This window comes from Micrasema longulum, unplaced genomic scaffold, assembly GCF_059751315.1.
Source record: "Micrasema longulum isolate JH-2025_06_02 unplaced genomic scaffold, ASM5975131v1 h1tg002874l, whole genome shotgun sequence".
NCBI classification, from domain to species: domain Eukaryota; kingdom Metazoa; phylum Arthropoda; class Insecta; order Trichoptera; family Brachycentridae; genus Micrasema; species Micrasema longulum.
The window spans coordinates 105563-120314 of NW_028279995.1; the positions used below are offsets into that span (position 1 = coordinate 105563).

A 14752-nucleotide genomic window follows, 5' to 3' on the forward strand; every position below is an offset into this window, starting at 1 on the left:
GTCTTAATATTAATACAAAAAGACTCAGATTATGTGCAACAAATCCTGTCCTGACCCTGATCACCCTCTCTATAATTATGGACAGAGCATTAAGAAAATTGACAGCTTTAAATACTTGGGAGTACACATAACTGAGGATAGAAGCACAGCATAAAGAGCTCGCAACCCGCCTAGGAATTGCTGGAGCAACTTTTAACACGGTGCGTGTTGTCTGAAACTCTAGTCTATACTAGGTCACAACGAAATGCCGAATCTTCAACTCTTGTATAATGCCAGTTATCCTATATGGGTGCGAATATTGGCACCTTACCAAAGCTCAAAACGCCAAACTTCTAAGTTTTGAGAGTAAGTGCTTGAGAAGAATATTAGGTATAAGGTGGTTCGATTTTATAACTAACATTGAAGTCCAAGAACGGACGCAGCAGCCTCCTATAACGAGCGTCTTGGTAGTCAAAGATTGCTTAGTAAGCTGGACGTATCTTCACTTAATCCTCTTAATGTCAATGGTATCAATAGTCAATACATCCGTAAAAAATCTAGGAATACTAATGGATGAACATCTCTGGCTGGCGAGCTCATGCTGATAAATTAAGCCGCAAAATATTGTTCAGTCTGCACTCACTTAGAAGGTTGCAAAAATTCTTACCCATTAATACTAAATGCACCCTCGTACAAGCATCACTACTGCCCATTCTAGATTACGCTGATGTTTCCATGGCTGATTTAAGCTGTGAGCAACTCGATGAACTTGGACGCCTTCAGAATACGTGCATAAGGTACATTTTTGGTCTTACGAAATATGACCACATTTCTGACTATCGTAGGCAACTGAACTGTCACTTCTGTTCAATGTACTTCATAGTCCTGACGCCCCTATATACCTCCGTCAGCGCTCATCGGTTCATGGTTTACCTCTTCGTTCTAATTCTCAAGGCACTCTCTTAATACCCATCCACAATTCCTCTTTCTTCTCTAACTCATATAGCGTCCATGCGCCTCCACTGTGGAATCATCTCCCATCCACCATCAGAGATGTTACTGCAGTATCTCTGTTTAAATCGCGTCTGAAGAAACATCTCCTTTCTCTTCCTTAATCTCTCCTCTTTTCCTATTTCCATTGAGTAATTGTATTGATTTAAGGTAATTTATATGCAAATACAGTTATTTATATTCTTGTATATATTTAACTTTTTTTTATATTGAATATGTCATGGAACTTGAATTATAAAAGTAAAACTTTTATTTTATCGTTTGGTTGGAAGAAATTGCCATTTGGCAATAAGCCCGCCAATGTACTTGTAGATATTGTTGATAAATCCACCTGGTCCATGAAGAGGTCTTTGTATTTAATTAACATTAAATACAAAAAGTTCAATAATTTTTTTTTTTAATTTTGCCACTTAAACCAGCCAATGACAAGTCATAAGCCATGTAAATGCCTAGACTTCCATATTCCCTTCTCAAAAATGTTTTCCCTCTCTGTTGCAACTAATTAAGAAGTGAATGATGATTAATTATGTCAACATCCAGCCACACTTATGGACCTTGTCAGGAATCGAACCAGACGCGCTAACCATTGCACCGCTTACTTTACGTCGGATCGTTCCTATTTCAGAAAGTTGTGTTAAAGTCGATTTTCGCTTGCGTCCACAAAGCCCTCTAACAATAGACGCAACAAAAGACAGGATATATTCAGTCACAGGAAACTAACCCTTAAAGCGAGTGTCTTTCCCCTCATTATAACTTACACAGAACGAAATTCTTTTGATTCAATGTTTAGCAAGTATCAACTAAATCAAGTTTATTTTTAAATTCATATTTTATTGAATTTGAACACATGGAGCGAATGGACAGCGCAAGAACAGCCAAAAAGATTAACGATACGAACATTGATTTTTAAAAATGGAAAAAATAAATTACAGCTCATAAGCCCTGTAAAATGTTCTTCATCTCTCTTGTAATATATTAATGTTAATAGTTCCCAAGGGGTTTGAATCCAGTTCTTGTCTACAAAATTTGGATAAACTCAAAATATTGTTGATGAAAGCAGCTGGCCCAAGAGGTAAAATTGCATTGATTATGCTTAAGTAAAATCGAAAAAATCTAGGTCTCGTATTTACGATTTTCGCACCCCAAAACTCAACCGACTTTGGTTATTTTTTTGAGAAAGAGTATTAGAATTAAATTTTTAGCGTTGCCTTTTATTCTTTTTTTCAAAATTATTTATCATATTTGTATATTGTACGCGCGAAGACGGCAGAAAAAACTGGGCAATTTATTTGAATTTTCTTATGGTCGTAGCTCTCATAAAAAACAGTTTATCAAAAAATCAAAACTATAGACTAAACTAAACTTATAGATGATAACCATGAAGTTTCGGATAAATAAATTGTCTATGTTTTTATGAATGTATGTATTTGTCTGCGCATGGGTGTATGTACGTGTGTGTGAATGTACATGTGTATTTATGTGTATATATATATATATTTGTGTGTATATATATTTGTGTGTATATACATATTTATGTCACATGTATGTCTGTATGTATATGTATCAAAATGCGTATACGAATAAGTTTATATTTAGTTTGTCTGTGCTCTATATTAATTTGTTAACTATTATAATATATTATAATGTAATTGCCTAGCTTACAACGGGGTATGTACCCTTGTAAACTGGGCAAAGTGAACATGGAATTGTATTTTGATAAAGAGTGTAAATAAATCCCCACCGATAGTAAATATAGATAAAATTATAATAAAATGTCAGTGTTTAATGCAACAGATAGGCTTATTGCGGGAGTAAACCAATATTCTCACATTTCACAACACTTTCGGGATTTGCACTGGTAAAAAAGCCCAGAGAGAATAAAATTCAAGCTTTGCTGGACAGTATTCAAATCCTTTCATGAAACGGCTCCGAGATACCTTTCAGACATTTGTGTTAGGGAAAATACGTGTCAAAGAAAATCTACTATCAGGTCAGCATTTAAATAAGGCAGACGAAAACTTGTCGAAATCCAGCGCTCCCCGAACGCCAGATTTGGAGATCAGTCCCCCTGCCTGAAACCGATCGCCTTCAAAGGAATCATCGACTGTCCCGTCCCAGTCAATTTAGATCCCAACTAAAATCTCGCTTCTTTAGTTAAATCAGAAAATATAATATGTCACTTTAGCTCAATTAGAATATAAGTTTAGGTATACAATGAGGAACTTCAGCCCTACGGGAAATTGGATACAAAAAATATTTTCTTGCGCGCGGTAAAAATTAGAGCATTAAATTGTAAGGTGAAATTTCTTAAAAAAGTACGAAAAAAAAATAAAAACGCACTACTTTGAATGTCGTCACTGGTTCATATGAACAATCCAATGATATGAGAGCATTGAAGGATATCCGGTTTGGTCGCCGTAAACGAACGTCTTAGAGCAACCTCTGACGTCGCACGCGCCGTTATTTCAGAAATAAAAAACTTTAAAAAATCATAGCGCTGATAATACGATACATAAAAATAAAATTTCAAAAAAATTAGCTTAGTTTCATATTCTATTAACAAATATTTTTTTTTAAAAAGACACTGAACTTCTTCATTGTACAGCATCCTCAAAGACCTCAAGGTGATTTTTCACAAAAATGGCGCTGTATAAATCAGCAAAATATCATTTTTTTTATTTTATTTATTATTTGTTATTGCTATTTTATTGCGCGTTTTAGAGTATAAATAATATAGGTATACAGAAAATAAATATTTTATTTTATTTTATTTTGGAAACCAACAGTTTTACAGACATATTTATAGTAAACAAATAGATATAGTGTATAAACTCAGAACTAATAACAGATTTCCACATAGTATAAAAAGTTAGTAAAGAAAATATATTACATATTAAATAAATACACCTAAAAATGTTATTTTCATGTACTCGTAAATATTTTTCAATAATCGAAGATTTTTAAATTTTTTTCAAGAACAGTAACGGGTCATAAGCCTAGACTTCTATTAAACTTTCTAGGTCTCTATTGTAATATATCAGTGTGTAAAATCACCGCTCGTGTGCCATAATTCAGAGATAAAATACCAGAATACGTTTATATAATGAATAGTCAGTACGCCATTCCTCTTTAGGTACCAAGACACAAACTAGAAGGATAAAAAAATGTGCTTTTAGTGGGCAACTCATAAATGCTGATTTTATAGATACCTATTTGTAGTAATAATCCCGGAATCTTTTCTAGCAATTTATTCTCCGGAATATACATATATCTAGAGTTATATGAGATTTCCGAAGTTCGATGGTGCGCGATTAAAAAAATATTTATGCGTGTCAAAAATACAATAAAATTTCGCGTAAGTACGCGGTCGGCCCGGCCACGCTCGACTGCACATGCTAGCCATATATCACGCGAAGAAAAAAGTTTTAAAAGGCGACCGCGTTCTTCTATGGTCCAGTCTATTATTATTTATTTCTATGGCAACAATGGACCATCTGACAGCGCGGGAAAACTGAGTAAGACATGTTGTTACCAGGAAGACATCGGTGGACCCAGGGGCGCCCAACCGCCTTCCGTTTCGCAATATTTACACTGAAAACTGCCCAACTTCTTTCTAGTCGGTCCCTCGTGACTAGGGCTTCAAGTCTCGACACAGATTTGAGTTTCCAAACTAACGCGAGACTCGGAGACCAAGTCTCGAGATTTAAAAACTTTTCGTGATTTCGACACTATTCGATACGATAATTCGAGCAATAAATAAATTCTTTTCATGAAACTTTTTTTTTAAATAAATAAAAAAACCTAATCAAATATCATAGATCACCTATGTTCTTATTCTTCATCTTTTCCACATTCGCTCCTAAGTGGAGAATGTGGACATCGCCAGTTGCCTAGGGAGACCCTATCGCCAGCCAGATCTCTTGCCTCCTCTTATGTCAATCTAGTAGCTCAATCACAAATAACTATCGACGTGCTAATAAGTGACGCTATAACAATTTCTCACCATTCGCGATCACAATGGAACATCCGTGAATACCTAATATCAAATTATTTACGTTTATAATCGTGCTGCGCAATTACATATTTGAATTTCATCGGTGTAAATATGGAAAATATTCCAAAACTCCTATTTTTATTTATTTATTTATTATTTATCACGCTATTTATTGCATTTAGCCGGCGCGGCGGTTGGCAAGCCAAATGTCAAGAAAAGCAGTCGCCATAGTAATTGTAATTAAATTTTCACTTTTTTGTATTAGATACTCTTTACTTTTTTGCAAATGCAATGATTGTTTTATTTTTTTATGGTAAACGCCAATTTTTCGCCAGTGAACTATATTTATTTACGAGGAAAATAAAAAACAAACCGACACGAGCGTCGACTTTAAAGATTATACACGCGTTTACTTATGAGCGCGATAGCTTAAGCATGTTTATTATTGTTCATTGTGATCGCTCAAATGCTTGGCATGTTTTTAAGCACGTCGATAGTTATTTGAGATTGAGCTACTGGGCCCCTTAGTTCCGCCGAATAAAGTCGAAAGATCGTCAGCGATGGCCTTCTAGGACGGCTAGGAGTCCGCAGGTTCAAAGAAGAGTTTAGGTTCTTCCTGAGGCATGCGCAGCACGTGTCCGAGCCAGGTCCACCGCCGCATCCTCGAGACAGTCGTTATAGGAGGCAGCTGCGTCCATTCCAGGACGTCAATGTTAGTTATAAAATCGAACCACCTTATGCCTAATATTCTCCTCGAGCAGTTACTCTCGGAACTCAGAAGTTTGGTGTTCTGAGCTATGGTAAGGTGCCAAGATTCGCGCCCGTATAAGAGTACTGGCACTAAAGAAGAGTTGAATAATCGGAGAGTCAGAGTTCCAGACAACACGCATCATGTTGAAAGTTGCTCCAGCAATTCCTAGGCGGGTTGCGAGCTCTTTGTGCTGTGCATGCTTCCATTCTCAGTTATGTGAACTCCTAAGTATTTAAAGCTGTCAACTTTTTTGATCTTCTGTCCATTATTAAAGAGAGGATCACCTGTCTAATAACGCTCAACATCATATTATAACGATCACCTAATATATAAAGCTTGGCGAAAATAAGATAAACCGTTGCTTTTTCTAATCCTTATAAAGTGTATTTCAATTCCACTAAATCGAGAAATGCAGGTAAACGTCGTTTTGCGCCGGTTCAATTTACGACGATTTACAAATACGCCGGTTGGTGCCGGCGTGGGATTCCCCGGCTTGGCCGACACCAGACGACAGTAGGCGCCGCGATTTTAATAGCAGGCACACTTTTACACGTTATTACATTCTATTACCGTGTGCGCGAGCAGCCTATTGTGTGTGTGAAATTGTTTTCGAGTTAGTTTTCGTTTTGTGTTAAAAAAAAATAAAAGTTATGATTATATTTTTTATTTTATTATTATTAAAACTATAACAATATTCAGATATTTGTAGTTTTGCTATGATTCTGTAAGAAAGGAAGCAACAATCAAAGCAAATGAAATTGAATGCTTTTTTTATAAAAATTGAGAATTTAATTTTGTACAGACAAACTGGTGAGTTAGTATTTATTATTAAAAAAAACATTATTTATATCAAGAGATTATTATTTACATATTTTGTAGACGAAATTAAACTGTATTTATTAAGTACATTTATAATTTATTTTGAATATGTATTGAATAAACATGTTAGATTGTTTTAATTTGTTGCAACAGAGAGGAAAAACATTTTTGAGAAGGGAATATGGGAGTCCAGGCATTTACAGGGCTTATGACCTGTCATTGGCTGCTTTAAGTGGCCACTTTACACACTGTGTGACATTCACCATTATGCCTATGTTTGAACATCCACATTTCCTCAACTCTTCCATCTGTTGACTTTTGTGAAGTAAAAGAGCTGAAACGATGAATAAAATAAAAACAATAATAAAATTTAACCAACAATGTTATACATATGAAACAAGGGGTAAAACAAAGATAATATTATTAATGAGGAGAAAAACAGAATCTCAACACTCATCGTACAAGGAAATGAAGCTGTACGATGAGTTACCTGAAGGAATAGAGGTGATAGAAAATATCGAAATATTTCAAATTCATGTGAAAAAACACGTTACTGAGAAATGTTGATAAAAAAAATTGTAATGATATTGAAAGTTTACATAAATTCTTAAGATCAACAATTTTTTGAGTTTGTCCGAATTTCTGTAGACAAGGACTGGATTCAACTCCCCGGGGAGCTGTTTAGAAATTGAAAAATTAACATTTTCAGGCGTTGCCTAGTGTATAGGTGAAATAATTCAATTACACGAATCTCACCCGCATAAATAAAGGTTTCAGCTCTTTAACTTCACAAACATCAACAGATGAACGAAATGAAGGAATATAGATGTTCAAATATGGGCAGAATGGTGAATGTTACACAGTGTGTAAAGTGGCCACTTAAGCCAGCCATAAGCCCTGTAGATGCCTAGACTTCTATGTTACCTTATTTTAAATGTTCTTCATTTCTGTTATAATATGTTAGTATAAACAGCTCTCCAGTCCTTGTCTACAAAAATTTGGACAAACTCAAAATATTGTTGATAAATCCACCTGGTCCATGAAGAAGTATAGAAATTGAAAAATAACATTTTCAGGCGTTGCCTAGTATGTAGGTGAAATAATTCAATTACACGAATCTTAGCCGCATAAATAAAGGTTTCAACTCTTTAACTTCACAAACATCAATAGATGAAAGAAATGAAGGAATACACATGTTCAAATATGGGCAGAATAGTGAATGTTATACAGTGTGTAAAGTGGCCACTTAAGCCAGCCATAAGCCCTGTAGATGCCTAGACTTCTATATTACCTTCTTTTAAATGTTCTTCATCTCTGTTGTAATATGTTAATTCTTAAGATGTTATGAACTAACTTAATAAAGCATAAATAAATATTTTTACCACACATTCGCCAGAGAGATCGCATTTCGACTATGATTGTGTAATAAACAGTTTTTATATTTTTCGGAGAGAGAATGCTTTTGCTCTTAATCTAATAAATCGAATTCTGGGTTGTTACACCCCTGCCTCAGAAGTCAAGTCACAATAGGTTAAGCAGAGTGTAAAACTGATAGGCATTCCCTTCCCTTCGCCAGTTCCTACCCCCCACATACACGAGGGAAACATTAGACATTATTCTAATATTTAGAATCAAAATATCACCCTTGCGGGAAATAGCTGAATTTATCGAATCATAGTAACAATTTATATTTATTTGCGAATCTAAATACATGAGCGCCAGAAATAAATATTTTTTTGTTTTATTAATCAATTCATTTGTGTAATCAAGTATAAATATTTTTCTCGACATGAGTTGCTTATCATGCTTCAACGTCCAGAGATCTCGGGGTGTTATTTGATGCTCGGTTATCTTTTAATCTTCATATGCACGACACTCCGATTCCGCGTTTACATTCCTTAGCCAACAAATTTACTTTTGAAATAGACATTTTTAATACGACAATTATCCATTTTAAAACGTTCCTAAAAGGCACTGTTTGAAACTAATTATTAATGTCGTAATAAAACATTCTTTTTCATACAATTTTTTCTCTGTTTTTGATGTGTATTATTATTTATTGTTATCTTTTTCTGAAATTGATGTATCAAATATTTTTGTGTACCAGATATTATGTTATGAGGTGCGAGGCTGTGAAAGTGAAGTGATGTTTCGGAAAAAACTTAAAACCCACTTGTTCTCTAAATCATTTGAATAAATCCGTAGCATGTGACAACAAAATAAATTGCTTCAATTAAATTAATTTAACAATAGAATCACTATGTAAAGCGCCCTTGAGGTATTTTATTACGAACATGGCGCTATATAAGTTATCCATAATAATAATAATTACTGTAAACGAATTTTTATTATTTGTTTTTAACAATAATTTGTTGATGCCATTTTTTTTTATGCTTACAAGTATATGTAAATGTGTTTATTCTTTGTTTAAATTCTTTACAAGTTATTTACAATTTTACAGACTTTAGATTTTTTCACAGGGAATAAGGCGTGGGTAAAAGATTGAAGGATATTTTAATCATAATATTAATATTTTGAATGTGATATGCCATGTCTTTTTTATGGTGTTTTTGTTCTGTATATTACAGGAATAGGCGCTCGAAGTGTTACCAACTTCACGCTGCTGTAGCAACTAAACGGCTAATGACAGTGCGCTCATGTTTTGACACGTCTCAGTCTGTTATATTGTTAATAATTCTACCGAAGCATAAAAAGTGTAAATAAAAAAATAAATGATGTATTCCAGATTTCGGTTACCCACCCCCGCACAGGCCACCCATGCCTAGGTGGATTTTTTATTTTCACAAATAAAGTGATATATTAATTACTATGTAACAAAAAAGGTACCAAATGTAAACAGAGAAATTGTAAATAAAATAAGTTTAAAAAAACGAACATTTAACAGTATAATATTTTGCTATAATAATATGAAAAAATAACTTACCCGCCTGGAAATAAATTTAAAACAATAGAACAAATTGAAATAATAATTGTCTAGAAAAGAACATGACAATGAAAAAATGTGCACAAATATACCGTCAAGCGCAAAGCAAAATCACCCCAAAATCAGTGGCAAAAAGCACAGTTTTTGACTAACATGCACATGCTTCGAACAAAATCTAAATACAGTAGAACTCTAATTATCCGAACTCCGACTATCCGAATCGCTGATTATCCAAATCGCTTTCAGAATTTCAGAAAAAAAAATAAAACCGCAAAGTACTGCGATTCGCGAAATAATGATTCCGTCTACGCGCGCTATTGTCCTTCTCTCCGCGAATTGTACTTCCTCCGTTCCTTGTTCGTTTTATTCAGCCAGTCAGTGTGTGACGGATGATGACAGTAAAACAGCTTACTTTGACCGAGATGTTCAGCTAGCAATGCCTTTAATTTACAGTACAGTCCGGTACATACTGTTCTCATGTGCAGCACTTGTAACTGCGCTTAACAAGTAAAAGTGTTGCCTTTTCATTTAATTAATTTATTTATTATCATATCATATTATATTACATACCCAAAATTATAATTTATACAAAGTTGCTTTGACTGCCTAACTAGGGTTATTTACCCCGTTCTAAGACAGTAAAAAAAATATAAAAAACAGTAATCAATATATAGAAACAGTTATAAAGATAAAGTGAAAAACAAAGTAAAAAATGGAGTAAAAACATGGTAAAAAATATTATGTATCTTTTTTGGGTGATACCGTGTATGTTGGATTTGATCCGACGTTTCGGCTACCATTGCAGGAGCCATCTTCAGGGAAAACGTCGGATCAAATCCAACATACACGGTATCACCCAAAAAAGATACATAATATTGATAACAGTGACCGTGAAAACCTTCGCACCTATTTATGGTAAAAAATGTAGTAAAAACATAGTAAAAATGTAGTAAAAAAACGAATCAAAAACATAGTAAAAGCAAAGTAATAAATGTAGTGAAAACATAGTAAAAAACATTAAAAATATATAAATATGTAAGGTTTTTTTCTCTCATTTTTAACATGCATACAGTAATTAATTTAAATATACCCTTTTTCGGAAAATATCAAATTATCAGAATGGGTCCAGTTCCAATTTTTTGGTTATTCATATTTTATCCATTATAAACTATTGGAGTGACCGTGTGGCCTTGCGGAGCGGTGCGGTGAGAGGAATTAAGGAGACGGGTTTGGATCCCAGCAGATAAATTAATTGAATCGTCCTACTTTTCGGATCTATCTTGATGCTTCGACCGGAGGCTTGAGATGGCTATGGGACTCTTCTCACTTAATTCGGTTGTTTTGCGGAATGGGGTTGCGGGAGCGGTTGTCTCGATGACTCGGTCGTCGATTCTTAACTTTGTTTGAGGCTAGTGGCTGGAACTCTGTGTTTCAAAAAGCATATTGTGGTATGAGAAGTGTCAAAAACTGGCTGGATGACAATCTGCTAACGCTGAATGTGGAGAAAACAAAATATCTTACATTTAGTATAAGATATGGGTCACCACCTGAAGCCAGTTTAAAGCTACATATAAACTCTAGAAATTCGTGTCAATTGTTGAAACCAGATGATAATATAAAATATCTAGGCATTGTATTGACAGAAATTTGCGATGGGAGACACAGGTTCAGTCCCTGGTATCATGTCTTCAGCTCACTCAGAAACATCCTGGACGTTAGCGCTCTTAAAAATGTCTACTTTGCGCTTTTCCAATCGGTGGCTGCTTATGGCATAATAGGCTGGGGAGGTTGCTTGACATTTGTCACGAACCCCCTAATCAAGACGCAAAAACTTCTTCTTAGAGTTATGCTTCGGTGCCCTCCGACCTACCCATCTGAACCATTATTTCAATGGTTAAAAGTTCTTGATATTCGTCAAATCTATATCAAGAATGTATTGACAAGTTTCTGGTCAGGCGACTACGGAAGGAGCTCCCAACTGCCAACAGAATGCCCGTACGAGGTTTTCGCGTGACCTTAACTTCTGAATACCGAGAACGCGTACGATGTTTGCTCGGAGACACTTTTCATATATATACTCCGAGAGTGTTCAACGTCTTGGATGAACATATTAAGTTCTCCAAAACAACGTCTATATTTATGATGAAGATCCATAATTGGATTGTATCGAGGGGTAGAGACCACTGTATGAGATTGCTTCGGGAATAAATACATAACATCGCTGCTGTTTTCATTACTATCTATATACGTATATACGTATATGTGTATATCATCACTGTCATACGTATTTTTATATAACTTTTCTACATTCCATTTTTCGACATGTATAAATTTTTTTTTTATATTTTTCTATTATTATTTTGTATATTTTGCTATTATTATTTTGTATGTTGTTTTGATTATTTTGCATATTGTTTTGATTACCTGTATAGTGTTTTAATATGTAAATAAATATTTTTGATTTACATATCGAAGAGTCCCGACTTAACACGGAATTTTCTAGCAAGTCGGGACATAAAAAACATATAATTGTGTCTATGTAAAATTGTGTATTTTGTGCATTAAATAAAATAAAATAAAAACTAAAAACTTACATGGGTGCGGGTGAGAATATTAATGCGAAATGAAAATGTATAACCATATGTAAAATTATAAATAAAAATATATAAATAAATATATAACAAAATTCTCTTGAAAGAGTCCAAAAAAAATTCTTACGATATATTTTAAACTTAGAATCAGCCATGAATTTTTAAATTACGATTTTTTACTAAAAACATTAAATTTAAACTTAACGATAGAAGTAAAATTATAGACCTTTTAAATTTATTCAAAATTGGATGAGAAGTAATTTAGAAAAACACTAAAATGGCTCCCCTGAACTTTAAGGTTTTTTGTCACTCAGTCAATTTTTCTTATATGCCCACAATATGAGATACTCAACAGTCACTATAGCTGCTTAAATTTGGATCCCATGTTCGAGCTTAAACAAGATGCTCGTCTTCGAGGCCACAGTCTCAGGCTGGAGAAAACGCGGTTCAATCTAAATCCACGGAAGCATTTCCCGAGCAATAGTGTTGTCGATGGTCGGAATAAGCTGCCACAAGAGCTGATCTCAATGTGTAGTCTCAATGGGTTCAAAAATGGACTAGATCTGTTTTTGGAAAAGTTAAAATGCGTCAACAACTAACTTTCGTTTTAATAGATTTAAGTATATTAGCTTTAAGCTCCGCGCTTAAAGTTTATTTATTTATTTATATATCAATGGTTCAAAGAACTTTTTACAATAAAAAGTTTTACAGAAATAATCACAACAGTGAACAATTCATTATGTAATATACAATATGAAATATAACTATATAATTCAACTAAATAATTAAAACTAAACAAATGAGTATTTTTTTTTTTTTTAAACTGCTAAAAAGTAAAAACGAAACATACAAATATAAGATGACAAATAAAAGATAACAAATTGAAGTGAGAAAGCCTTATGTTCTAAATATAAACATAGCAAATTAAAATTGAGAATAATTTAACATAAAGTGATTAGTATTTAGCTAGGTTATAATGAAAAAGAAAAATAATGCTACGATAAGATTTTATAAATAATACGTTTTTTGGATTAATATGAAAACTTAAATAATCTTAATAACACCGTTATTTTATCAGTTGGTTGGAATTTGGCAATTAAACCACAAATGTACAATTTATATATAAAGAAATAAACAAAAATACGTATCCAAAAAAACAAAGTTAAATTTATTAATATATATTTTTTAATAATTTCATTCCTCTTCTAAAAAATAACGAGTGAGATTACATTTTAATGAATTTACAGAGTTTGTATAAAAAATATTAGTTAATAATAATAATATTTTACTTGTAAAAGCCTTACGGGCGATTATGTGAATTAAATAAATAAAATGATTTAAACTTAATCTAAACTTACGAATAAATAAATAAATACCTTTCATCACAGCGACAGTGCATCAAAGTGTTGGGCCTCCAGTTCAGGATGCCGTACTTGGTTTCAGCGGCGCCGATCCAGAAGGGGCAGCGCGTGTCGTGCCCCCTGCAGCAGCGGTCCGCGCCGCTGAACTCGCCCAGCTCGCTGAACTTGGTGGCGGCGCCGCCGCGGCCGCACCACCGCGTGCCGGGGACGAGCATGTTGGCCGAGCGGCGCGCTCTCGCGGACCTTTGTCCGTCCGTACAACACCGGTTTTGTCAATATTAATTTGGTCAAAAGGGACCCGATGTGCGCCACCTCTGACCTGCTTCGAGTTGACCAGTCTATGCATTACGTAGCCATGAGGAAGTTTACTGCTACAGTAAATTGGATATAAAAAATGTACGGCGAATTTTCTCCAAAATGCATGAAAAAATTCATTAAAATACTACTTAAAAAAAAAACTACTTTAAAACGTCACAGGTTCTTGTGAAGAAATTAACTAAGGCGGTGTTATGTGTTGTGTTAGGTTTGCAGTTTCCGGGTAGCCGGGAAGATTTTAATGTAAAATACTACCAGGTACTTACTCTGCTCAATGTCTATTTAAAAAAAAAATATTGATGTAATTTTAAGTTGTTAGAATTCCACTCGTCCGTGCGCTTTGTAGCTGCAAGGCGATTGGTAATCAAGCTTCAACATGTTAATGTTATCAACTATGAAATACTAAAATTTTGTAAATGGGGTCTAGAATTTCAACTGTCGGTGCGCTCAGTAGCTGCACGCCGTTTTTTTTATTTATTGCAATATCATTCAAGCACAAAACTTCATTGTTAAATTAAACGGCGGCCTCCGTGGTGTAGTGGTCAAGACGCTTGACTCACGCACGGAAGGTTCCGGGTTCGATTCCCGGTGAGAACACAAAAATTTAAAAATGTGATTTTTCTCAAGCCTGGGTGTTCTGTGATGTAATTCACCACTGTAATTGGGCCTCCTGGTCTGTTGTGGTGCAAAAATAAAAATAAAAGAATATATAAAAAAAACACAATTAAAATGGGAGCTAGATTTCTTACTAGCCATGCGCTCTGTAGCTGCAAGACGTGCTGTAATCTTTCTTACTCCTGTCTGTTATAAAATAAATAGATCATCGTAATTGGGAACTACGAACTAGAATCCCAATCCTCCATGCGCTCCGTAGCTGCAAGACGTGCTGGGATATTTATTTACTGTACAGCGCCCTTGAGGTGATTTTTACAAAAATGGCGCTGTATAAATTATCCAACTATATTAATAACAATAATGCTGAAACAT

At 34.3% G+C, this 14752-nt stretch overlaps 1 protein-coding gene across 3 annotated transcripts in view; it reads right to left on the minus strand.

The window, feature by feature from the left end:
* LOC148271440 (uncharacterized) overlaps positions 1–14752 on the minus strand; it is a 104353-nt gene that overhangs the window by 17333 nt on the left and 72268 nt on the right. The window contains exon 4 of one of the 3 annotated variants that reach the window (XM_088241389.1): positions 13466–13693. The exons of 1 other annotated variant lie outside the window; for it this stretch is intronic. In XM_088241389.1, the coding sequence (XP_088097515.1) occupies positions 13466–13693 (228 nt within the window). The remainder of the gene's footprint in view (positions 1–13465; positions 13694–14752) is intronic. One more of the 3 variants, XM_088241392.1, reaches the window with a different exon arrangement.